Source organism: Heterocephalus glaber, unplaced genomic scaffold (genome assembly GCF_053883595.1).
Source record: "Heterocephalus glaber isolate CG9 unplaced genomic scaffold, H.glaber_assembly_v1.0 deba00001481, whole genome shotgun sequence".
NCBI lineage: Eukaryota > Metazoa > Chordata > Mammalia > Rodentia > Bathyergidae > Heterocephalus > Heterocephalus glaber.
In genome coordinates, this window is record NW_028258317.1 from 13,024,118 (window position 1) to 13,050,190 (window position 26,073).

At 44.0% G+C, this 26,073-nt stretch overlaps 1 protein-coding gene across 2 annotated transcripts in view; it reads left to right on the forward strand.

Moving 5' to 3' along the window:
- Gabbr2 (gamma-aminobutyric acid type B receptor subunit 2) overlaps positions 1–26,073 on the forward strand; it is a 367,556-nt gene that overhangs the window by 309,493 nt on the left and 31,990 nt on the right. For both annotated transcript variants that reach the window (XM_087183622.1, XM_004864946.4), the window contains exon 13: positions 2,759–2,881. In XM_087183622.1, coding sequence (XP_087039748.1) covers positions 2,759–2,881 — 123 coding nt within the window. The remainder of the gene's footprint in view (positions 1–2,758; positions 2,882–26,073) is intronic.

Below are 26,073 nucleotides of genomic sequence, written 5' to 3' on the forward strand. Positions count from 1 at the left end.
ATCTGGGGCTCAGATCTATATGGTCAGGACAGTGTTGTTTTTCCTCTCCCTTCCTCACTTTCATGCTTTAAATTTGTTGTAAGTCACCTCTCCTTGATGGTGTATTTTACATATGCATGGATATATTTTTTTAATTATTCCTTATTAGTCTTGCTGACTACAATGCATGCTCCATAAAGAGAGTGTTTATGTGGGCTGGAGATTTAGCTCAGTTGTTCCGCCGCCCGCCTCGCAAGCACAAAGTCCTGAGTTTGATCCCCAGTATTAAAAAAAAAAGTGTTTATGTTTTGTCCACTTCTGTATCCCCAGTGTCTAGAACAGAACCTGACTCCAGGTACTCGATAAATAATTCTGCAACTAGTAAATAAAATGTGATTCATAATTACTTAGCCAAAGTCCATTCAGTCACAAACATTAGTCAAATCCCAGGTTTTGGAAATGGCATCAAAAGAAAATTAGACATGTTCTCTCCCATTACTTTCAGGACTTTCCCACTAAGGATCCTTCTGTTGATAAGTAGTACTATGTCTAGTAGAGCTAAGGTGCAATATCATACTTGCCTCCTAGGTGTCACTGTCCTACACATTAAACAGAATTGCTAGGGGTCAAAACCCAATACAGTAGTTACCATTTATTGAGCATCTTCTCTATGCCAGACCCTGTACTAGATTCTTTCAGTATAGTATCTCATTTTATTCTAATGCCAACTGTGAAACTTGGAGAGTAATAGCCCCATTTTATCAAGGAGGAAACTGAGACTCAGCAAAATTGAACAACTCACCAAAGATCACATTTGGCAAGAAGTGGGATTAGAATGAAGTCTTTCAACTCCAAAACCTGTGTTATTCCTTTATACCATACTTAGAGAATAACCCCCACCTCTACCCGGCCATACTACAAAGGAGAAATGCAGAATGAGAAAGAGAAGAAGTGATTTGCCCGTAACCACACAAGTAGCAAAACATGGAGCCAGGATTCTAACCCAAATCCACATAATTCTAAGTCCTCCTGAATTCCTCTGCCCCATGCTACTTCAAACTTCACACCTCATTTCATCACATACAAGAGAAAAATCCTGGTGATCATCTTCTAAGGTTGGCTGTGCCCCATTCAGGGCATGGCCAGGTTCATGAAGGAGAAACTGGGCTCATTCTTGAAGTCAGGATAAGAGTGCATCAGCAGGAAGGCAGGGAGGGCCTCCAGGGTTGCGCACAGCATGGACAATGCCTGGGGGCTCAAACAGCCCTGGGTCCAGCATCAAGTACAGAGGCCTCTTCCAGCCTGTCTTTGAAATCTCAAACTCCTTGGACATTTCTTCCTTTTGCCTCTGTTTCTGAAGGCCCTTGAGGAGTTTTCTGTTTCCCTGGGGAGGCAAGGGTTAAGCCAGGTTTCCATAAAGCATCAGTGGTTTGCTGGATACTTAAGGATTCAAATATAGGTCTTTGCCAATGCCCTGTCCCCAGGTGAAGTGGTTTTGATAAATTTGATCTTTTGAGCAGTAACTCAGCAACACTTTCTTTTTGTTGTCTTCATATCCAGCCACAGAGAGGCCTTTTGAGTTTCTGTTTCTCCTTTTAAAATGGCCTTACTCATAAAGAGCCAGACTGGGTTATATTTCTTATGCTTCTGTTTCAGTTTTGTTTATTTCTCCATGAGTATTTTCCAGAACAACTTCATCACACTCACTTTTATCTGTGTGGTAGTTGGAAGTGGGGGAACATAAACTTGCAATGAATAAAACCCAGGCAAGCTCTGGGGCTGACAGTTTGTCCCCAGAGCCCTTCCTATCAGCAGATGTAAAGTGGGTAGGACTCTCACAGCATCATGCAAGTAGCCCAGGCTGCAAAGAGGAATGCGAGGGAGTTCTGTTTCTTCTTTTTTTTCTGTTTCTTCTTTTTTTTTCTCTTCATCGCTATTCATCAAAATTTTAAGTACTTCATGCGTGCCAAGCCTGGTAAATCCTGAGGATCCGCAAACGAACATACAGGCTTCCTTCTGTCTGGGGTTTCCCAGTCCACTGAAAAGGGCAGATGGATATGTGACATAACACAGCACCTGGCCAGTGCTGCGGGTGTTTGAGGCCATGAACTCTAGGGAAAGGAAGAATTTGGTTCAAATCTGGACTTCACCTCTTAATAACATTATCACATTGAGCCAGTTACTGAGAGCCCACACATAGGCCTCAGTTTCTTCATCTGCAAAATGGAAATAACAGTAGAACCCTTCCTTATATGAGATAATGCATGTGAGATTATCATCTTAGGGACAGGCACAGAGTAATTGTTCATTAAATATTAGCTGTGGTTCTCATTGTTGCTACCAGTTGCTCCCAACAATTAAGTATATGAACAAAGTGCTCTGGAAATAATCAGTTCTTCTGGGGAAGTCAAAAGGGACTCTTCAGGAGAGGTGAAAATGGATCTGGAGTTTTCAGGATAATTAGAAGTTTGCCAGGGAGAAAGAATGGGGTGTTCCAAACCAAAGGCCCAGCACATACAAAGACTTGAAGGATAAAAAAATCACAGCTCAGGCCAGAGACTAGCAGTGGCCACATTTCAACAGAGTGCACCTATGTGTTTGGGAAGTGGATAGGCTGAGCTTGTGAAAGGCCTCTAAAGTCAAACAGTGGAGCTTGACTTGGTAGACCTGTGGGTGATGAGGAGTCTCATGCCGGGGACCTGTGATTTGGTCACTACTCTGTCCCAGCCCCTCAGTTCCAGTCTGGGAACACTCTCACATCTGCCTGTCCCCTTTGCAGATCATCAAGGACCAGAAGCTGCTCGTGATCGTGGGGGGCATGCTACTGATTGACCTATGCATCCTGATCTGCTGGCAAGCTGTGGACCCCCTGCGAAGGACAGTGGAGAGGTACAGCATGGAGGTAAGCAGCCGGCGAGCAGGAGGGAGACCTGCAGGATGCACATGGCTTCAGGCAGGGCACAGGGAGGTGGTGCACTGCCAGACTGCACCATTTCCTCTCGGGAATGCCTCCTTAAATTGCAACTGCTTCTGTCTGGACATTAATCATTTCAGGAAGGACAAATACAAGGTATTGTGAAATAATTTAATGTCAGTATTAATATATGCAGAGTTAAGAGGAGATGTTGGGCTGCTTAAGAGTATATTCTCATACACTGCAGAAGTCCCCATTTACACGGTTCTTCATAAGAGAAGTTTCACTGCATTTGTAGCCCCCTATAAGGAAAGGCTCTTTAGCAGTGCTCCTATGGAATAAGCATTCAGACAGCTCCTTCTGGTCACTATATGATGTTCAACATAATGAGCAATATACTTCTTTTCATGCATTTGTTGTTAAGATAAAAAACCTTGCTTAAAAGTCTTGGATTTGGCCCTGCCCTGAGCTCACACTGGTCTTCCCAGAATGTTCCAGGTTGGGGAAGGCTGAGACATTTAGAAGCCAGGGCTTTGTTTGCTTTCTCCTGGAATAGCTGCTCATGGCTTTGTGGGACAGAGAAGGCTGTACTGGGTGTGCTGCTTGGTATTCTTTCCATTCAGGTTAGCAAATTCTAAGAGGACAGTGAGGGCTGGGCATGGTGCTACATTCCTGTAACCCCAGTACTCAGAGGCTGAGGCAGGAGGATTGCTATTAGTTCAAGGCCAGCCTGGGCTACATAGTGAGCTCAAGACCAGTCTGTGAGACCCTGTCTCAAAAAAGAAAAAAAAGTCAATGAGGATCTCCATTTCCACTCTGAATTATTAGGGAAATCTTTTAGAGGAACTTAGTATGTATTTTTACATTAAACCACAAATGTATGCATTGGATGCATGAGTTTTATCTTCCTATACAAGGAGACTTTCAGACAAATAAAAAATTACCCAATTTCATCTATTTTAAGACAGACAGACAGTACTCAGCCCGGTAAGGAGTTGCACAATCAGAGACTGCCATTTAGGAAATAGATTTGGGACTGGGCCCCCTCCATCTTGCCACTCCCTGCTGTGTACATCCTGTAGAAAGCAGGGCTCCAGACAGACACAACTGAACTTCAAGGATGGACCTGATACTGGCTGTGCCTGTGGGTTAAGGGGGCAGGGGCTGAGTTCATTCAAATTTTCTAGAGAAGAGCTGACATCTGGTCACCATTCATCGTGCAGTTAGCAAAAGAGCATATCACTGCACAATCAATCCCAGGAGAATTCCCTGCCCACCACCAGGATTTAGAATTGCAGATAGATATCAATACTAGGAAGAGCTATCATTAACCAGCTGGGCCTCTGAGCTAAGGAGAGTCTGGGGTGAAAGTAACAACAGCCAAAACAGTGGTGGCGGCGATGATGATGATGTTGGTTGTAGTGATGATAGCAATGACGATGAGATAATGATAGTGATAATAATAATGATGATGATGATGCCAATGATAATGACAATGATAGCTGGCACTATGTGTTATTTACTCTTCACAACAGTTTTATGAAGTAAGTCCCTTGGCCAGCCCCATCTTACTGCTGAGGAAATGGGTTTTACCTTTCTTCCTTCTGTCCTGTAGTTATTACTGCTGCTATCGAAGGCTCTGTGCATAAAGCCTGAACACACTCCAGACCTTTCAAGACAATGGTTCTCAAACTGAGGAGGCCTGGGGTACCACGGAAGGTCCTTTCTGCACAGAAGAAACTGAGTCTGGGAAAAGGGAGGGTCCTGCCCAGAGCTCAGAGTGTATCTCTATGTTTTCCTCTGGTATCTGCTGAGATTTCTCTCTGAACCTTTTCTGGCTGTCTCCTCTTCTCCTACTCTTATTTTAGGGTTGGCCTGTTGCTCTGTTGCTATGGTAGCAGAACCCTTTGACGTGTCGACCCACGACCCTGCTGGTTTACTGATGTTTTTCCACCAAACGATGCCAAACTGTCCACTGGTTTCTCACAGATCCTTCTCTGTTGGGCACAGTCCAATGGGTGAACAATGCACCCAGGAGATGAGGTGTCCTATGGTCTCCTTCATGGGGCCATTTTTCCCAGGGCCCTCGGCTGGGGAGAAAGTCTGGACTTGCGGGGAGGTATCGGAGATCTCTGTGGTCTGTACCCCCTCACATCCCCCAGACGCCCTGGTTTGCTGTGGCCTCTCTGAACACCCTAGGATTCCAGGCATGGGCCTTGCTCTGTGTTAGGCTTCCAAGGTTTCTTCAGTGCCATGCCCCCTTTAGAACCTTCTCAACCAAGTAGTTGGCTTGAGCTTCAGCAGCAGGATCCCCTGCTGTGGAGATGTGTCTCCTAGTTCACAGGGCTCCCTGCCCTGCTTGCTTCCTTCCCCAGCTTCCTCAGGCTGCTGAACACAGCCCTGACCCCTGCCCACTGGCCTACCACCTTCCACAGGGACATGGGATCATGGGAGACTTGGCCCTAGATCTCACGGTGCCTGGGCTAGTGGGGAGTGGCCTAAACACGAGGGTCAATCGGCACTATTACTTCAGATCACATAGAGTCTGATCACAGTTAAAGATAAATAAATGGACAGGACAAAGAGCTCAAGAATAACAGGAGGGACCCACCAAAGGGATTCACCTCCAAGGCTGAACACAGGAATGAAAATCCCCTGGAGTCAGCAAAAGGCAGCCCATCTCTGCATCCTCATTCATTTCTATGTAATTAAAATTGATATAGCACTTGTCATGTGCCAGGAACTGTTCTACATGTTTTACAAGTACCAACTCATTGCATTTAACTTTTATAACAACACTGTGAGGTAGAAGATATTATTTTCTTCATTTTATACATGAGGAAAGTGAGGCTCAGAGAAGTTCAGCAACTTACCTAAGGTCACACAGCCTGCAAGTGGTACAGGTTAAATTCAACCAAAGGCAGTCTGCTCTCAATCATGCTGCCTGAGGAGGGAAGAGAGGACCTGAGTTCTGCTTTCTCCACTTCCTCTCCCTTTCAGGGCTGTACACAGCACCCCTCAGAGCAGGCTGATGTTTGGCTGTGGCTCCTAAGCCTGACACCATGGCCTCTGTGTCACTACCAAGCCTCCAGCTATGGCTTCTCAGGACCATTCCACCCACAGCTCTGGCCTCCCTGTGAGCCTCAGACTGACTCCAGGCTCGCCCTCATGGAGTCAAGCACTTAGCTAACACATAATGCGAGCCCTCTATGCATCAGGCCTATGCTGGACTCCAGATCAGCCACAATGGATGAAATGTGGCCCTGACTTCAGGGACTTTCAGAGAAATAGAGGAGACAGACATTCGTGGATAAGTCACACCGCACACAAGACAGCATCTGGGGAGAGTTCAAGATTCTGGGGAGTCCAAGAGGAGCCCCCAGTCTGGCCCCCTCAGGTCAGGGAAGGCTTCTCACCTGAGCTGAGGAAGTGTGCCTAGGTGAAGGAGGTGGGCAGGGTATTCAGGCTGAGCAGCAGCATTTGGAGAGCAGGTTGCTTATCCTGGTGACCAAGCACTGGGAGGACTCAGGGCAATGGAAGGCTGTGTGTGGTAGAGAAGCTGGTGTGCTGGCACAGTAACTTGGAAAACAGTTTGATGTGCACATCCCCCACTGCCCAGCAATCCCCTGAGAATGTCTCATGTGTGTGCCAGGGGAGACCCTAGCATGGGTGTCGACAGCAGCACTGTTCAAAGTAGTTCCAAACTGGGAGCGTCCCAAATATGCCTCTGCACAGAATGGATGTCTGGAATGAGGCACTTTCAACAAAGGGACACTATACAGCTATGGCCGTGGATGATCCACAGCCAGGTGCATCAGCCTGGGTGAATCTCAACTACATGACAGTGAACAAAAAACAGCAAGTCACGGGTGACACCCAAAGTATTTTTTTGCATACTTAAAGTTCAAATGCTGGGGAAAACTAAATACTGTTTAAGGATATATACAAGGGTAACAGAACAGTTTTTACAAAGAAAGAAAAAGAAGGTAATTAGTAATATAGTATTCAAGATTTTGGTCACTTCTTGGTGGGTAGGGTGGGAAGATACCATTGAGAAAGATGTCTAGGGCCTGTAAGGTTCTGGAAAGGTTACTTTTCAAATTGTACAGGCATATTTTATTTACTCTTCAAAAGTATAATGCAGATCGTTTTAAAATATTTTATACTTATAGGCTACTTCTCAAAGCAGTGCAGCATTAGGTTTATAGAAAAATTAACCTAAATGCTAAGTTTCCATATACTTCCCTCACCTCCCACATACAGTTCTCCCTCTTATGAACATTTGGCATGGTATACTTGTTAAAATAATGAACTAATATTGATATACTACTCTTAAGTCAATAGTTTACAGTAGGGTTTGCTGTTTGTGTTGTACAGTTCTTTGCCAAGTGCATAACATCATGTGTGTACCTTTCTAGTATAAAACAGAACAGTCTTCAGTGTCCCTGGGCCTTTCCCCAGGCAGCCACCAATCCAGTTTTTCCTTTACCAAAATGCCATATAATTGGAATCATGCAGTATGTAGCCCTTTTTAGACTGGCTTCTTTCACTTAATAATGTGTATTTAAGGCTCCTCCATGTATTTTTCATAGTTTGATGGTTCATTTCTTTTTAATAATGATTAATATATCCTTGTATGGATGTACCGCAATTTGTTTATTCATTCAGCCATTGAAGGGCATCTTAGTTGCTTCCAGACTTTGGCAATTTTGAATAAAGCTGCTATCAGGATTTATGAATAGACATTTGTGTAAACCTAAGTATATAATTCATTGGAATAAATACCTAAGAGAGTAAGTCCTGGACTATATAAGAGTGAGTTTGTTTGGTTTTGTAAGAAACTGACAAACTGTCTTCCAAAGTGGCTGTACCATTTTGCATTTCTACCAGCAATGACTGGGAGTTCCTGTTGCTCCATCTCCTTGTCAATATTTGGTGTTGTCAGTGTTTGGATTTCGGCCATTCTAATAAATATGCCCTAGGATCACCTTGTTGTTTTAATTTGCAATCTCTCAGTGATATGTGATGTTGAGCATTTTTCATATGCTTATTTGCCACATCTATATAGTTTTTAGTGAAGTAACTGTTCAGATTGTTTACTCATTTCTAAATTAGATTATTTTTTTTCTTTTTGTGAATTTTAGGATTTCTTTGTATATTTTGGATACAAGCCTTTTATCAGATATGTGTTTTGCAAATATTTTCACTCAGTCTGTAGCTTGTCTTTTCATCCTCTCAATATTCTCTTTTGCAGAGCTTAATCTTTTTATTTTAATAAACCCTAACATTTCAGTTTCTCTTCCGTGGATCATTGCTGAGCTAAGGATGTAGCTCAGTGGTACAGCGCTTTCCTAAAATACACAAGGTCCTAGGTTTGATCCCCAGTACTGCAACAAACTAAAAACTCATTGTCAAACCCAAAGTCACCTAGATTTTCTCCTGTTAATTTCTAGTCTTCTAGGAATTCTGTGGTTTGACACTACATTTAAGTAAATGGTCCATTTTGAGTTAGTTGTGAAAAATACAAGGTCTGTGTCTAGATTCATTTTTGTGCGTATGGGTGCCCAGTTGTTCTTCCACATTTGTTGAAAAGCTCATGCTTTCTCCATTGGGTTGCCTGTGCATCTTTATTATAGATGAGTTGACTTTAATTGTGTGGATCCATTTCTGGGCTGTAGTCTCTTATACTATATACTATCTACTCTTTCACTAATACCACACCATTTTAATTTCTATAGCTTTATAAAAAGTCTCGAAGGCAGTGAGTGTCATTTCTCCAACTTTGGTCTTCAATGCTGTGTTGCTTCCTCTGGGTCTTATGTCTGTGTAAATTTTATAGTCAGTTTGTTGCAGGGGTTTTTATTGGTATCACATTATATATATAGATCAAGTTGGGAAGCACTGGTCTATTTACAATATTGAGTCTTCCTATCCAGGAACATGGAATATATTTCCATTTATTTAGATCTTTTTAGATTTTCTTTCTTCAGTTTTCTAGATTTCCTCATATTGATGTTGCACATAATTTGTTAGAATTACATCTATTGCATTTTATGTGGATAATAAATATATTTTAATTTCAAATTCCAATTCCTTATTTCCAATATATAGGAAAGCAGTTGACTTTTGTTTATTAACCTAGTATCCTGCAACATTGCTAAATTGCTTATGAATTCCAGGAGTTTTTGTGTTGATTCTTTGGGGCTTTCTGCATGGTCAATAATGCCATCTGCAAACAAACACAGTTGTATTTCTTCCTTCTCAGTCTGTGCATCTTTCGTTTCTTTTTCTTGACTTACTGCATTAGCAAAGACTTCCACTACAATGCTGAATAGGAGTGGTGGGACAGGACATCTTTGCCTGTTTCCCAATCTTAGAGAGAAAGCATCTAGTTTCTCATCATTAAACACATAGGCATATCTTTGTTTTCTTAAAAAGTTTTAAAACCAACACTATGAAATAGTTCTGATGACCAAAGTTCAGGGTGCCTTTGGGGAGGTGATGGGAAAGATAAATGATGACACAGGCAGAGCCCAGATTGCTAGAGGCCCTGTGTGCTAAGCAGAGGAGTTTAAACTTCAAAATTAAAGAGATTTAATCACCGGAGTGACATGTTCATGTTTTCCCTGGCTGCAGGGTGAGAACAGATGGAAGGGTGAGGCTGGAGGCCCAGAGATGGCTAGATGTTTTGCAATAATTCAGGCAGGAGCTGATGGTGACCTAAAATAGAGCAGTGGGAGTGCAGACAGAGGGAAGTGGATGTTTTTGATGGGTATTTAGGAAGCAGATGTGACAAAACTGATGACTAATTGACACTAAGTGGTGAAGAAAGGTAGTTAGCAAGGCCATGCCCAGATTTCTGCCTGGGTAGTAGATGGTGACCTCTTCACCAAGGCAGAGTGCAGAATGAGAAGTGGATTTGGGAGGGAACTTAGGGGGCTCATTTTTTGGCCATAAATTTGAGCTGCCTCTGGATCTTCAGAGCTAATGGGCTGCGAAGATAGGATGCAGGGTCCTAGAGCACAAGATAGTAATTTATCCATAGAGAGAGATTTGTGGGGAAGAAGTTAGCACAATGAGGATGGGAGTCATGAGAACGTGTGCACAGACCCAGAGATAGCAGGTCCAGTGAGAAACCAAGAAGTCCTGACTGGAGTCCTGGAAACCACTGAGTGGTGCCGGGCACCTGAGGAGCAGCCAGGGAAGGAGAATCCAAAGTGGTAATCAGAAAGGCAGGGGTAATCAGGAGAGAGCCTTCCATGCAGGCAGGGATAGGAAAGAGAGCTCCTGCAGGCAGAACAAATGTGAGCCATCCATATGTGGGGAGCATTTGAAGAAGGGAGAGGTACCCAGACATAATGCTCAAGACCACAGCAAGGACTGTCAGGTGTCCCAGGATGTGGCCCTGTGCTTGGTGGCATTTCAGCTCTGCCTTTGCTTTGCAGGCTGATGGAAAGATTGGCTGTTTCTGTATTTCAGATATAGCAGGTGTGGATAAACCTGCCAAGTGTGTTAGAAAGGTTTGTAAAATATGTTTTGTATTCTTGGAAAAAAGGAAAATAACTTTTTTTGAACACCTACGCAACTAGTGGTGATGGAGAGTGGGTGTTGGGCATATAGGTCTGGAGCTCATAGACATAGTGTGGAGATGGGAGCTTCGATGGGTTAACACATGGGTGACATCAAAAGCCCTGGGTGAGGGTATCCAGGGAGGGCACAGATATGGAGCAGAGGAGGGACCAAAGACTAACTCAGAAGCACACCAGTGTTTGGAATCCAGGAAGATTGTGGGAAAGACAGCAAAGAAGACCTGGCAGAAGCCCAGAGATGGATCGGAAGAAAATCAAATGAGTTTGGTATCTTGGAAACCAAATGAAGAAAATGTTTCAAGGAGGAACTTTTGATGAACTGTGTCAAGTGCTGCTTTTAGATCAAGAACTGACAATATATGTGTGTGCACATTCACACATATGGGGTTATTTTTTTCTTTTAAGGGAAATAATTAAAGATACTTTCATCCAAAAGTAAACTCAGTATGTACTGATGATGGGGAGGTATCCTGTTATGCTAGGTGAAGGGTTATTTTTTCCAAGCTCTTCTTCAGTACTGAGCCACCATGTATGCCTCCACCTGACCAACCCCAAAGTCTTGATGTAGAGAAAGATGGTGAACAGCACTCAAGGTTACTGAACACTGAACATCCAGGGAAGCCACAGGGGCTACCACGGCAGCATTCCAGGCCACCTCCACACCCTGAAGTCTCCCTATCTGCTTCCCAGGCAGGTGGTAGCAAGACAGGGAACAATGTGCCATCCTGTCACCCACAGGAGCCATGTGTGTAGCATCCACTTACAGAAATGGTGCAAGACCAGTCCCCACAGCCTATCAAGAATTCTCTACACTCTGGTTTCTGTAGCTCTCTGGCTGTTCAGACAGTAATCAAGTTAAGGGCAGTTTGGGGTATTGGGGGTTCAAACTTCCCTCCATGGTCCCTGGTCTGTCAATGGAAGCAATTTTCTTTCCATGGGAGCAAATGAGGGATTTGGAACCATGGGTCTGCACTTGGCTTTGAGATGAGTGGCTTATACCAGTTATGTTTCTATGGAAACAGATATTGGAAGATACAAACACATGGAGTTTTAAATAATTTTAACTCTTATCTTCTACCTCCCTCTACAGTTGCTCTGGGAAAAGAAGCCTAAAGCAGGCATTTTCAGGAAACAGCTGGTATCTTCACAAAGCTTGTCCAAGCCCTTCTTGCACTATTCATTGTGAAATAAAGAGATAGCAGCATGGCTAGGGTTGGGGAGTGCTGGGGACCAGGTCCGTTCAGTTCTGTGGGCTGTCCACAGGCAATCTAGTGGCCCAAGGCATTTGAGGGTAAGGGTGACACTCCAAATGGTGGGTCATCACTGCTAAGGCCATCAGCCCTAAACAGTAGGCTAGGTCTTTGTCACTAACAGTCACCCACTGTATCCAGCCAGAAGCAGACCATAGCCCATGATTCAGTAAGGGCTTACTGTCAGTTCTTTGCCCAAAGGCCACCTCAGCCTGGCTAAGTCCTCCCAGGAAGGCTGCACCATCTGAAGTTCTGACTATGTCCTTCTTCTACTTTAAACCCTCCCCATCAGCTAGAGGATGAAGTCTACACTCCCTAGAAGAGGTCAGGAGGCCTTTGATGATCTGGCCCATTTACCTCCCCACTCTCATCTCTCACAGTTCCCTTCCTCCCTCCTTGTCCTCAGCTACCCTGCACGATTAGTTCTCCAAAGCATCCCCTGTGCCTTTGTGCCCTCCACCCAAAGCACCCTCCTTCCCACCCCAGGATGTCTGCTTTACATGTAAAATTTCTACTAGACCTTTGAGAGGCAGCTTGGAATTGCCCGCGAAAGACTTTGGGCCACACAGGTCGCCTTGAATGCCTCTGTCCTGCACATCCATCTCACCCTGTTGATCCCTCATTCTGGTCACAACACTGGTAATTGTCTGTGCATCTGTCCTCCTTTGTCTGTGACCTCTTCAGAGGCCAAGGCCATCTGTGTGTCCCCAGCACCCACAACCAGGGCCTGGCTCAAAGCAAGCGCTTGGTAAATATTTATTGAATAAATTGTTCTCTCCACCTGGAACTCTCTCCTCATGCCTCCATATGTCCAAATTCAACCCATCTGTCTGGGCCCATTAAGCCGGCTTCTCAAAGAAATCTCTTTGCATAGTTGGAATTTAATTTAATATTGCACCTTCACCTTTAACCAAGGTCCCCCTTCTGAGACAGAGGCTGCTGATGAAGAATGATTCAGCATCTTCTATAAAGGACTGTGGTTCGGTTGGTGACTTAATGCCCCTGAGATGAAGATTCACGCAATAGATCCCCAAGGAATGCTGTACCGGCAAATGGGAAGTGCTCGCCCGTTAACTTGTCTCTACTTCCTTCCTTTCTTCTATCAGGCCATCATAATGCATAAACTACTCTGTTTTCTTTTTAACCTTGGCTTCCAGAAAGCTGCAGCCAAATTCAACACTCAGGAGCAATAACTATCTTATCTCGGGTTTCTGGAGGATTATCTCACCTTCTGATCATTTGTCTTTATTTTTAACTGTCCTGGTGTGTATGGGCTTTTACTGTGTGCTGCCTCTGGCCCTTTGGGAGAGGAAGCAAGATGTAAATTCCAGATTAAGTTATTAAAATGAGAACTCAAGGGGAGATTTAATTGGAATGGTACGCCAGGGAGACATTTTAAGGGTGTCCACAGGCATTGGCCTTCCGGCTCAGCTCTCCCATTCGCTCTGTGGGCACAGATGTGAATGGGCCCCAAGAGTGGTCGCAGCACTCTGCCAGCCACAGCCACCTTTCAGGAACACCTCAGGTTCAGAAGGAGCTTACATCCATGACAGACGGTGTCTTATTTCATCTTCCTCCTCAGCTTTCCTGGTGCCTTTGGAGGTAGTCCCGTGGGCAAGAGGCCATTCAGAGCAGGGCCACATAGTGCTTCGCTCTAGGGCACCCCCGAAGCTGAAATTTTCCATCTCTACCTATCTGGTGCTCACCACGGGGTGGGAGCCTTTTAAATTTGAGTATTTGTCTCCCAACCCAACACACCCGTGTTGGCAGAAACACAGGCTTCAGCCCCCATAAAGACCTTCCATATTTTTTTTTCTTTTCCTTCCTTCTCTTTTCTCCATTGATAAGGGTGGAACCAGGCCCTTTACATGCTAGCAACCACTGAGCTACACCTTCAGCCTACCTTCCACCTTTTTTCTGGGGGAATTCCAAGCAACCTGCCTTTCTAGATGATGTGTCATTGGGGTGCTCCTTTGGCATTATGGAATGCCCATTGTGTACCATGCTCTGCATCAGCCCCCTTAGGGTGTGCTGTATGATGGCCAAGATTAGACACATTCATAAGGGACCACTTAGTCACTTGCTGCTGATCAGTCCATGGCAGAGTCTATAAGAAAAACGCACTGAGTAGGTTGTAAACAACAGCCTACTCTTAATGACACATGCCTCCAGAGCTTTGGTTTTAAGTTTGAGTTGGTATACTGAGACAGTGTTTAATCTTATAAAGTATGATCCAACATTGAGTTTGGATTAATGCCTTTCAAAGAGCTCAAAAGAAAATAAGAAAATGTATTAGTCAGAATGTGTTCATTTTTGCTGTAGTAACAACCCCTCAGTGGATTAAAGCTATAAAGGTTCTTTACTGATCATAGCACTAATCCACAACAGGTCAACTGAGGCTTTCTCCCATGGTGACCTCATTCTGGCTGCACCTACTGGGACAGTTTTTATGGCAAAGGGAAAGAGTATGTGGCAAGGTGTGCCCTGGTTGTAAAGCTTCCACCCTAATGTATCACATGTAACTTATACTCGTATGCCATTGGCCAAAAAATGTGTTCTGTGTACATTCCTGGACACAGAAGGGCAGGGAAGATCAATCCTACTATATGGCTAGGAGAGAGAGAACAAGGCATTACTAGTCAGCCCTTATGTTTGATAGTATATTCCATCTAGCTTTTTGTTGCTGTCACAGATAACCATCCTCTAGAATGTGAGCTTCATGCAAGCAGAGGGAGTGAAGGGATTGTGTTTCACTCACTGCAATATCCCCAGCACCTGGAAAGGTACTTGGCACATAGTACACATGCCATAAGCATTAGCTAAGTACTTGAATGAATCCTGCCTTAGGGTACTCTTGCTAGAAGATCTATAGATGTCCTTTGAGAAGTTTTGTACTAGTCCTGCAGACTCTCCTGCCAAATTATGTCCTAGCCCATCACTTCTGTCTTCTACTGCTACCACTAGCTTTAAACCATCATCATCACTCATCATCTGAAATCCCAAGGTGGGACACTGAGGCAAAGCTATAGTTGGCATGTGATGCACAGCTGGCATGCCGAGTAAAGACCCTTTATCATTTAAGCCACTGAGTTGGTGATGGTTGTGTTAGTCACCTTTCTGTTGCTGTGATACATACCTGAAATAAATCAACTTAAAAGAAGGAAAGGATTATTTTGGCTCACAGTTTCAGAAGTTTCAGTCCATGGTTTCTTGGACCTGTTATTTTGGCCCTATGGCAACACAATGTATCATTGTAGAGGTGCCTTATGGTTGCCAAGAAGCAGAGAGAGAGAGCGAGAGAGAACACAAGGAGGAGAAGGAGGTGGGCAAGATGACAGGAGGATGGGAGAAGAAGGAAAAGGAGGAAGAGGAGGAGAAGGAGGAGGAATGGGCCTGGAGCCTGGGGACTTCAAGTGCAGCCTCCAATGACCTAACTATCTCCGACTAGGGCCCACCCCCTAAAGGTTCCACCACCTCCTGATTGGGAAGCTGGCAGCCACACTTTTAGTATGTGGGCCTTTGGGAGACCATTAAGATCCAAACCATGACGTGGTGGTGGTAGTTGTTAGGTAGCTGTTAGGCCATTCATTGCTCCTTCCAAAATTTTATCAACATGGTAGCCAGAAGTTTGATGTTTTTTGTTTGTCTTAGTTTGGTTTGGGTCTTAGATATAATTTACATATTATAAATTCAATTTTATAATGTACACTTCAGTAGTTTTTAGCACATTTATAAGATTGTTCAGTCATCACAATCAAAATTTTCATCACCCAAAAGAGAAATTCTGTTCCTTTTAACCATCACCTCTCATTTTTCCTTCCTTCTAGTCCATCAACCACAAATCGACTGTCTCTGTAGATTTACCTGTTCTATATATTTCATATCAATTAAATCATACAATATATAGACTTTTATGTCTGGTTCTTTTCACTTAGCATAATATTTCAAAATTTCTTCTATGTACCAGTGTATTATTCCTTCTGAATGAAAAATATTCCCATGCATATACCACATTGTGTTTGTCTATTCATCAGTTGATGGATATTTGGGTTGTTTCCACTTTTTCACTGGTATGAATAATGTTGCTGTGAGTATTCACATACAAGTTTTCATGTGGACGTGTGTTTTCACTTCTCTTGGATATACACCTATGAGTAGAATTGGTAGTCATATGGTAACTTTATGTTTCACATTTTTAGGAACTTCCAGTTTTCCATGTAGCTGCGCCGTTTTACATTCCCACCAACAATATACAAAGGTTCCAGTTTCTCCACATTGTTGCCAGTACTTGCTACTGATCTGCCTTTTTTATTATAACCATCTGAATGAGTGTAAAGTGGTATCTCGGGGTTTTGATGAGATTGACAATCAAAAAACTAATGGTTAATAGTGCTCAGCATCTTTGCATATGTTTATTGGCCACTTGTGTTTCCTCTTTGGAGAAAGGTCTATCCAGAGCCTTTGCTCGGTTTTAATTGAATTATCTTTTCTCTTTCTCAGTAGTGCCCTGTGACACAAAAAAAATTCTCATTTTGATGAAGCCAAATTTATCTATTTTTTCTTTGGTTGTTTGGTATCATAGCTAAGAAAACATTGACTGATCCAAGATCATGAAGATTTATACTTATATTTTCTTCAGTATTTTATAGTATTAATTCTTACAGTTAGGTATTTGATCCATTTTGAGTTAATTTTTATACATGGTGTAAAGTAGTGACCCAAGATAATTCTTTTGTTTATGGATACCTAATTGTTCAAGGATCATTTATTGAAAAGAATATTCACTCCCCATTGAATAACCTCACAACTCTGTTGAAAAATCAGTCGACCATAAATGTATGGTTGTACTTCTGTACTCTCCATTCCTTTCCATCCGTCTATATGTCTGTCCTTATCCCAGCACCACATTATCATAATTACAGTACCTTTGAGGTCCATCAAAATTGAAAAATGTTACCCTTCCAACTTTATTCTTCTTAATCAAGAATGTTTTGTCTTTACAGATTCCGTTGAGATTCCACACAAATTATAGGACCAGTTTTTCCACATCTGCAAAAAAGGCTATTAAGATTTTCATAGGGGTTACACTGAGTCTGTAGATCAGTGTAGAGAGTATTGTCTTCCTAGCAGTATTAAAGTTTATAATCTATGAGTGTGGGATGCCCATTTATTTAGATTCTCTTTCATTTCTTTCAGCAGTGTTTTATAGTTTTTAGTATACAGTTCCCTCTCTTCCTTGGTTACATTTATTCCTCAGTATTTCATTCTTTTTGATGCTTATAAACTGAATACTTTCTTAATTTCCTCTGCTCATTGCAAAGGCATGGAAATACAGTATTTTTTATGTCGATCTTGTATTTGCTAAACTCTGTTATCATTTGCAATAGTTTTTCGGTGGATTCTTTAGAACATTCTCCCTCTAAGATCATGTTATTGGCGAATAGTTTTATCTCTTCCTTTCCTCTTATTGCACATTCTTTTATATTAGTATATATTTGCAATCCATAACAAATATTCTCATTGCGGGAAACCAGCACATACACATATTGCAGCTTGATCCTTTTTACTTCTCTTTACCCTCCCTACCTCCCATCTCCCTCATCTCCACATCCCTTTCCCATCTTCACAAAATCTACCCCCTTGTTTCCTGAATAACCACAAATTTCTTGAATATATTTTCAAACTATTTGTGTCTTTGAATCTAAAGTGAATCTCTTACATCCAACAAATACAGTTAGAGCATGTTTTTTAATCCATTCTGCCAATGTATACACTTTAATTAGAGAATTTAATCCATTTACTGTAACTACTGACAAGGCAGGATTATGTCTGCTATTCCAAAAGAAAGCCTTTCAAAATCCTTAGCATATCGCATTATTTCCCACTTAAAATACTCCAATTAAAATAGAATCCAAATTTTTTTTACCTTCACACTGTCCCTACAAAATCTACTCCCTGGCTATGTATCTCATGCACTAGTACCTTTCCCCTACCCTCACCCCACTCTAACTACATGGGCCCTCTGTCTGTGGCTCTGATACTCCACGATTATTCCCAACTTTAGGCTTTTTCTCTTGCTGATTTCTCTGCTTAGAACACTCTTCCTTCCAATCTTGCCGTATCTGACTCTTTCATATCACTCAGTACTTGACTTAAATGCCATCCTCTGAGCACCAAGCCTTAAATGGACCATATCACTGTGTCTCACTTCACTCTCCTCCATCACATCATTTATCCTCCACTCTCATCTATTTCTGTCCTCCTCCACTAGAACGTGAGCTCCCTAAAATAGAGCCCTGGCCTCTCTTGCTCAGAGCTCTGTCCTCAGGCCCTTGCACAGGGCCTGGCAGAGAGAGCTCAGTCTGTATTGGTGGAATGGCTGGTGAATGGACAAGCAGAAGAAAGTGCATACATGAGTGATCGAATGGGAGAGCTTCCTTGGCACAACTCATCAGCAGTGACAGCCTCTAACCAACAGACACAGTTGCTCAGCAGCAGGATTAAATTGTTGAAAGAGACTATGTTGATACTAAAATGAAAAATAAGTAATATTTTAAGGGTTAAGAGCTCAAAAAGAAGGTAGACTTGGGGTTCTCAATCCTGGCAACATTTTCCAGAAAAAAATTTTTAAATATTAGTCTCATGTCACTTCTCCAGAAATTCTGTCCTAATGAGTTTAAAAGGTCCTTAAGTATTAAGATTCTTTTTTAAATGGCCATGGGTCTAGTGTGCGGCCAGGGCAGACACCATCAGAGCTTGCTCTTCTCTAGGAAGACCCCCAGCACTGCATTTATTTATTTTGAAAAACAGACTCAGGACAATAAATTTCAGGCTGGAAGATAAGAGAAAAAAAGTCCAAATCCAGGAAACCTAAGGTCCAGATGGGACCTTACCATGCTAGCCTGGCCTCTAGCTGGAGAAGGTGACAGTGTCAGAGGACGGAGGACTTAGAGACCACTTGAGAACTCACACCCAGACCCCACAGAGCTCTGGGTCCATCCAGGCTTATGTTTTCCTGAAAGTCCATTAGTCATTATCTGAATAATTGTTTCCCCAGGGGTAGAGAGACTAGGGAAGAGGAGAAAAGGAGAAGCTCTGAAGTCCCCATTCCTGCAGTGTTGTCATTGCAGGCAAGAGCCAGAAGGTGAGAAAAGCCCAGACCAAAACTTGAGGCAGTTTCAAAAAGAAAAACAAAATCCCCTGTGACTTCAGAAAGCCACCAGCCACATAAACCTACAGAGAAGCAAGGGGGCAAGAGATCCAGTAGGCAAGCCCATTGGTACCCTCAGCAGCTCTGAAATGGTACTGTCAGGCACATGGTGGGTACTTATTATTTTCTACTGTTATTTGACTTGGAGTTGCTCCCTAAAGTGATGGTGGATCAAACTTCAATGACTGAGTTGTTTTGGACTTGATATAGGATGGAACACTTAAAGTACCCCAAAAATGCTTGGTTCAGGAGCCTGAGACATCCTGCCTCAGGGACAGCAGCCAGAGACTCAATCACTGATGACCCTGCAGACTCTCAGTGCCAGTCCACCCACACTGGGTGCTCTTCTCTGGACTGGGGACCCAGCCCCAGACCTATGCCACCTGGTGCAAGCACCCAGTTGTTGGCAAGCACATACTGTAACAGTAACAGTGCCTCCCATTTCAACAGGCTGGCACAGTTCACAAAGCACTTTGACATCCACATTTTAGAGATGAGGAAACAGGCTGGCTAGGTGACCTGACTGGCCTGAGACAACCTTGCTTGCTACCTGCTGGAACTGGAACCCAGCCCAGCCATGTGGTATTAGATGGATCTGTCTCTTCTACCGCAGCGGGTCCATGGGTCCATTCACATTTACCCCTTCTTTTTGCATCAATCCTGTGTTTTGCTTTGTTTTGTTTTTCTTCACTGAGTCTTTCAGTCACTAGCATCCAATTTTGCAAAATATTCTCTTATATATATTTAAATTTCTTCCCTATCTGTGATTATCTGGTTAGTGTTTCATATGAGTGAAGAGCTTGTGAGCAGATATCCAAACCCAACAGATTTTAACCTGAGAGTATCTCCCGTCCAGCCGGATCCTTAGCAGCAGATCTGACCAGCCTTCGTGCAAGATTTCAACTACCCTGCATTATCTTGGTAACAACAGCAAAAGCAGTAATAGCAGCAGCTTTTGTTTGGAGTGCATTCTGTGTTCTAGGCACTGTTCCCAGTGGTGTGCTTTATCAGCTCATTTAATGCTCACAACAAACCCATGAGGTAGTTACCATTATCATCTGAGGAACCTGAGGCACAGAGGGATTAAGTAACATGCCCTTGCTCACATGACAGGCTAGGAATCAACAGATAGCCCAAAGAGGTTAAGCAAATGCCATCTGCAGTTAGACTTGATTTCAAATCCCAGCTCAGCATTTATTGAATGAGTTACTTCAGTGCAGTAGATTAAATAATGGCCCCAAAAAGATATGTCAGCATACTTTTCCCTGGAACCCATGAGTGTAAACTTATTTGGAAAAGGGGTTTTTGTGAATGCAGTTAAGATAAGAATCTTTAGAGGAAATCATTCTGGGTTACTGGGAAGGCCCTGCATCCAATGTCAAGTGTCCTTCTAAGAAGCAAGAGAGAAGACACAGACACAGAGGAGAAGTCATATGAGGATGGAGGTAGGGATTGGAGAGGTGGAGCCACAAGCCAAGGGATACCTGGAGCCACCCGGAGCTGGGAGAGCCATAGGCACATTCTCTCCAGAGTCTCAGAGAGAGCTCAGCCCTGTGGATGCCTGAATCTGGGACTTCTGGCCTCCAGAACTATGCAAGAACAAATTTCTGTTGTTTTTAGTCAACACTTTACCCAAATTAGGGTAATTTTCTAAGAAACTAATACAGTGAGTGATTTAACTTTTGAAGGCCGCAGTTTCTTCATCCTTAAAATGAGTTCAGATGTTAGTATACTAGCCTTACAGGATTTAGGGGTGGGTGAGATGGGCCAGCTCCTGTGGGAGAGTTCCCTGAGCCCAGCACCCTAGCACATGGAGAGTCAGCTGTTGTATAGCACCTGGTTTGCATGTCTGGCCCTTGACTATCCTATCCCTGAACCCTCTCAGAGCCTGCCAAACCCAGGCCCTCATGTTGCCATGTTCTTGTTCTGATTCATTGACATTGGACCCCTGAGCCCAGCCTGGCTTGTTTCTGGCCCAGGAAACCCAGGGAAGCTGAATCTGACTCCAGATCTGGGCTCAGAGCTGGCTCCTCTAAGCCATTATCATTAGAGCTACCAGAGCAAGACTGGGAACATCCACGCACAGCATTTAGTATTTCACCCAGGAAGTCATTTTCTTACATGAGTCAGACACAGAAGGCTTGGAGAATTAAAGCTAGAAAGATACTCGGGGTCGGAGTGATTTCTGCCAGCGGGTGTAGAGGATTTTCCTGGGTCCGCTCAAGCTCGCTCTTTCTTATCTGCGTCTTACAGCAGACAGCAAGCCAGCTGACGAGAGATTGCATGTTCATACCAATTATTAAAAATATATGGCAGGCTTCTGAAAATGCATTCTTGTGCCAAGGAAATGGAACGCATTCACCAGTCCAGCCCTGGCTCTAGCACTATGGGCTTTGGAGGGATGAAGGGGCTGCTGTAAACACCATGATATGTGAAGGTCTGGGTCCACATTCTGCCACCACCCAGCTATGTGCCCTTGGGTGAATGACTTTTCTCTGAGCCCTGGTGCCCATAAGGAGACATTCATTTCTCCCTCATAAGTTTACTGTGAGCATTAACCGAGACAATAAGTTACCCCATCTAGCACTGATCCTTACACTTAGAAGACGCTCAGTGAATGACTTCAGTTCCCACTTCCTGGCCTGGAGTGGAATCCTGACTCCATACAGGAGTGGGCATAACTGCCCTGGTGGCCTCCCAGAGCAGCCTGAGCAGCCTGAGCAACCTGCGGCTGAGATCAATGCACAGTGATGTTTTTTGCACCTGTCAACACCCCTCCCCCTCAACATCACTCCTTCATCTCACAGTCCCCCTGCTGGAGAATTCTCTGTTCCCATTTTGCACGTGAGCAGCTGCAGGGCTCAGGTAGCTGGTAGAACCTGAGGCCAGAAGCCAGGTCCAGTACTCCCCAAAATCAGGCCCATTCATTCTCCATGCAGACTGCAAAATGAGCTGGTCGAAGCACCTTTCCCTAGCACATGGCCTCTTCATGCTGTCCACTCCAGTGCCTGTCTGTGGCCAGCCTCCTGACTTTTGCCCACATTCGCGGTCCTCACTTCCCCCTTCTAGGCACAAGCCATTTGGCCCATTCTAAGGCTGTCTCAGAACTTGGGCACATATGGCAGAAATGCCTCTGTGTATGCTCACTGCACCCTCCCGCACCCTCTCAGGCAACAGCACCCTCTACACCAGCCACACTCACTGGCTTGCACACCCAGGTATGCTCAGTGGCACTTCCCCTCCCTCACCCATGAAGACACCATCATGAAGCTCAGAGCACCCTGAAGCCACTAGAGACACACGTGTCATTCAGTCGCCTGCCACACCCACACTGGTTGGGCACACACTCTGTGCCAGACACCAGGGTCACAGCCATGGACTAGGCCCCTGCTCTCAGAACTCCACTATGGGGATAAAAGAGCTCACTGAGGACAGCAGTGCAGGTGGTAAGTTCTGGAGTAGCTCAGCTGAGAGCCTGTGGGAGCATAGAGGAAGTGGCTCATCTTGCTGCCTTGAAAAGTGTTTCACAGAAAAGGAGATGGGGACTTTTCCACCCAAGTCTTAAAAGGACAAGTAGGATTTGGATAAGGAAAACAGGGGCTGTGCAAAATGGCCTTTCCTCAAAAAGATAAACAGTGTTACCATGTGACCCAGCAATTCCACTCCTAGGTGTAAGACCCAAGAGAAATGAAAATATATGTCCACATAAAAACATGTCCTTGAGGGCCGCAGATTTAGCTCAGTGGTTCCACCACCTGGCTCGCAAGCGCAAGGACCCGAGTTTGATCCCCAGTACCAAAAAAAAAAAAAAGTCCATGAATGCTTGTAGCCATGTTATCCATTATCCCCAAAAGTGAAAACAGTCCAAAGGCCCATCAGATGATGAGTGGGAATCAGCATAATGTGCTATATCCATACAAGGGCATAGTATACAGCTCCAGAAAGGAATAGAGTACTAATACAAGCTATAGCATGAATGCACCTTGAAAACATTCTGTGCAGTGAAAGAAGCCAGTGACCAAAGGCCATGTACTGTATGAGTCCATTGATATGAAATATCTAGAATAAGCAAATCCATAGAAACAAGGTGTAGCTTAGTAGTGGACAGAGGCTGGGGAAGGGAGAAGGAAGTGGTTCTTAATCGGCAAGGGGTTTTATTTGGGGGTGATGAAAATTATAAGGAGATAATGATAGTTGTACACTTGTATTTAAAGAGCCAGTCAGTTGTACACTTAACACTGTTACATGAATTTTATCTCAGTTTTTAAAAAGAAGACAACAAATACACACATAGATAAATATGGGCTTGCCAGGTGAAGAGAGAGTCAAAACAAGATAAAGTGCAAGATGTTCTTGGTGAACCACTAGTGTCCAGTGCAGGAGCATGCACTATATTTTTCTGCTGTGATTCATAGCTTTAGAGGGCAAAATGAGTATCAGCCCCTCATCCCTAAATAATCTCTTAGATGTTTTTAGTTGCAAGTAACTCATACTGGTGTAAAAAGTCTGAGTATACTGGCATCCTATAAAGGTCTAGAAGTGAAGTGGACTTCAGGCACAGTTTGATCATAAATCAGTTGTATTTCTCTGTGATTTTTTTCTGGGTTTTTTTTTTGTTTTTATTTATTTTTTTGTTTGTTTGTTTTTTGAGACAGGGTCTCACTATATAGTTCAGACTGGCCTTGAACTTGCAATGTAGCCCAGGCTGACCTTGAACTCACAGTAATCCTCCTGCCTCAGCCTCCCAAGTGCTAGGATTACAGGTATGCATCACCATGCCTGGCCTTTTTTCTGGTTTTTTGAGAGCAGCCAGACTGCCCTCTCATTTGCAGTGCTCCTGCTTCAGCCTCCTGAGTGCTAGAATTACAGGTATGCATCATCATGCCTGGCTCTCTGATTCTTTTGTCTCTGCTCTCCTTCATGATGAAGTATGTCATACATTAAGGAGATATGAAAAAAAAGATGCATTCAAACTTGCAAGACCTTCGAAGTTTTCTTGGACAGCAGAGAATTCTATCCAAGCTTCAAATGATGGGCACAACCTCAAGAGCAGATATTCTAGTTTGATAAAACACCTCGATTGGGAAGTGTAGGGTATGTCTGAGGAAGAGTTCAGGAGTCAGTTGGATCTGGCAGCTTGTAGGAAGCAAGCAGATGCAGGACTGCATGAGCTCGGACTTTAGAGAAAGAGGGTGGGTGGATATTCTGATGTGGAACCACGTGATGAGCTGTTGACAAAGTGTCTGGTTATCAGACAGTATCATGGAGCTACTGGTGCTCTGCTTAGGAATGGTAATAGTGCAGTCATGTAGGACAACACACTCATTCATGCTGCAGTGTCGTCAAGTCTGCTGTTTACTTTCAGATGGTTTGGGGAGCAGTGGGGTGGGGAGAAAGCAGACATGGCACAGTGTCAGCAGTTGTGAAGTCCTGAGGAGAAGGGGCAGTGTTCATTGTACAGTTCTGTTTTCTGTGTGAGCAAAGGAGAGAAGTGGGGAGAGCAGACCTCGCTGAAAGAGGGACAAACTGGAGAGGTGACACGATGAAAGTTCAAGACTTAGGAAGCCCTGTTGGTGAGACAGGGCCACAAGGCTGGGGGTGGAGTGGTTGACATGTGACGGGGAGGCACAGAGTTCAGATGACTCTGCAGCTTCCAGGCTGAAGGCCCCAAAGGACCCAGGTACCAGGAGCAGAGGAGGAAGGAAGGGGTCCCTGGAATGTCGCTTTGACTTTCTTTGCCATCCATGCCCACTCATCTGTGTGACTAGTGTTGAATCACAGCATTTCAGAGTCTGGAATGGCAAACTAAACAAAGCTTTGGTTTTCCTAAAGCAGAAGCTGAGGCACAGACTCGCCAGAAGTCCCAACATCAGATAAGTGACTGTGCCCACCTTCCTGTTCTTCCTATGAACACCCCGGTGACCCGGCACAGGAGAATGGCATGAGATTCCTGCCCCTTCTGTCTGCCTTTCCCTATGCAGCATCTCGATGCATTGTCTGCACTTTGTGTCATCAGGGAGCTTTTTCTTGGGCATTTGCCATGTGTGGATGAGGACTGTCACAGCCAACTGTGACAGAGCCCTGCCTCAGACCCGGCATAGGTTTGGGGACTTTCGACACATCAGTCCACTTAATCCCCAACTCTGTGCAGCAGATAATGTGTTTAAGACCATTCTACAGATGGCAACAGTGAGGCCAAGTGGTGTCCCAAAGTCACACTGCTTGTGGTGGAGGTGTGACTAGACCCAGGCAGCTGGCCCCAAGGCCACCTTGCCATTGACCATACCACCAGGCAGGGACAGAAGTGTCCCCTAGCCTAATACACATCCGACATCCTCAGTGACTGCCTGACTGATTGACTGATTGATGTGTTTATTTGGCCAGGGAGAGAGTCACCTGCCAAATTTGGCCTCAGCCTCATTGGCATTTTTGCAGTAAGTCAGGACCTATTTATTACTCATGGAGTATTTTGGGGGTCCGTGATAAAAAAGAAATGCAAAACTTCATTTCACTTCCCTGCTACATGCTCATTCTTTTTTAATAACCCTCTCTTATCAGCCTCCTGGCAGCCTCCACATTTCCTGTGCATGTTAATTACTTTATTAATTACGTTGATATCTTTGGTTCTGCCCCACGTATCTTGGTGCTTTTTGTTTCCAATGTGCACCCATTTTGCCTTGTTCATTGGCATACGCAGGCCCAGTTCCCATTTCTAAAAGGGATTCTTTGAGCCTTGGTAAATACATGGCTTTCAATTAGTCTCGCAATCATCATTCCCATTTTCATCTCAGCTACATCACAAATAGAGTGATTTTAACATTCTCTTAAATAGAAGCTGTATTGTTAAGTTTCTGACATTGTTCCTCAGTTCTTGTTTTCTCTCCAGATCACAGCTCAGAGAACCCCGATAACCTAGCACTGAGCAAGATGACAAGCACTAAGAAGTCTGGGGAGGGAAGTGGAGAATGGAACAAGCCTGGGGTAGACAGGGACAGGAGCTGCAGGATGGAGATGGAGGGTGTTCTGGAACCTGATTCTGGGAGGCCTCCTGTGGTAAGCTAGAAATTCAGACTCCGTCCTAAAAGCTAACATCCTCCCGGAGTGTGGCATAGAACACTCATCTCATTCAGT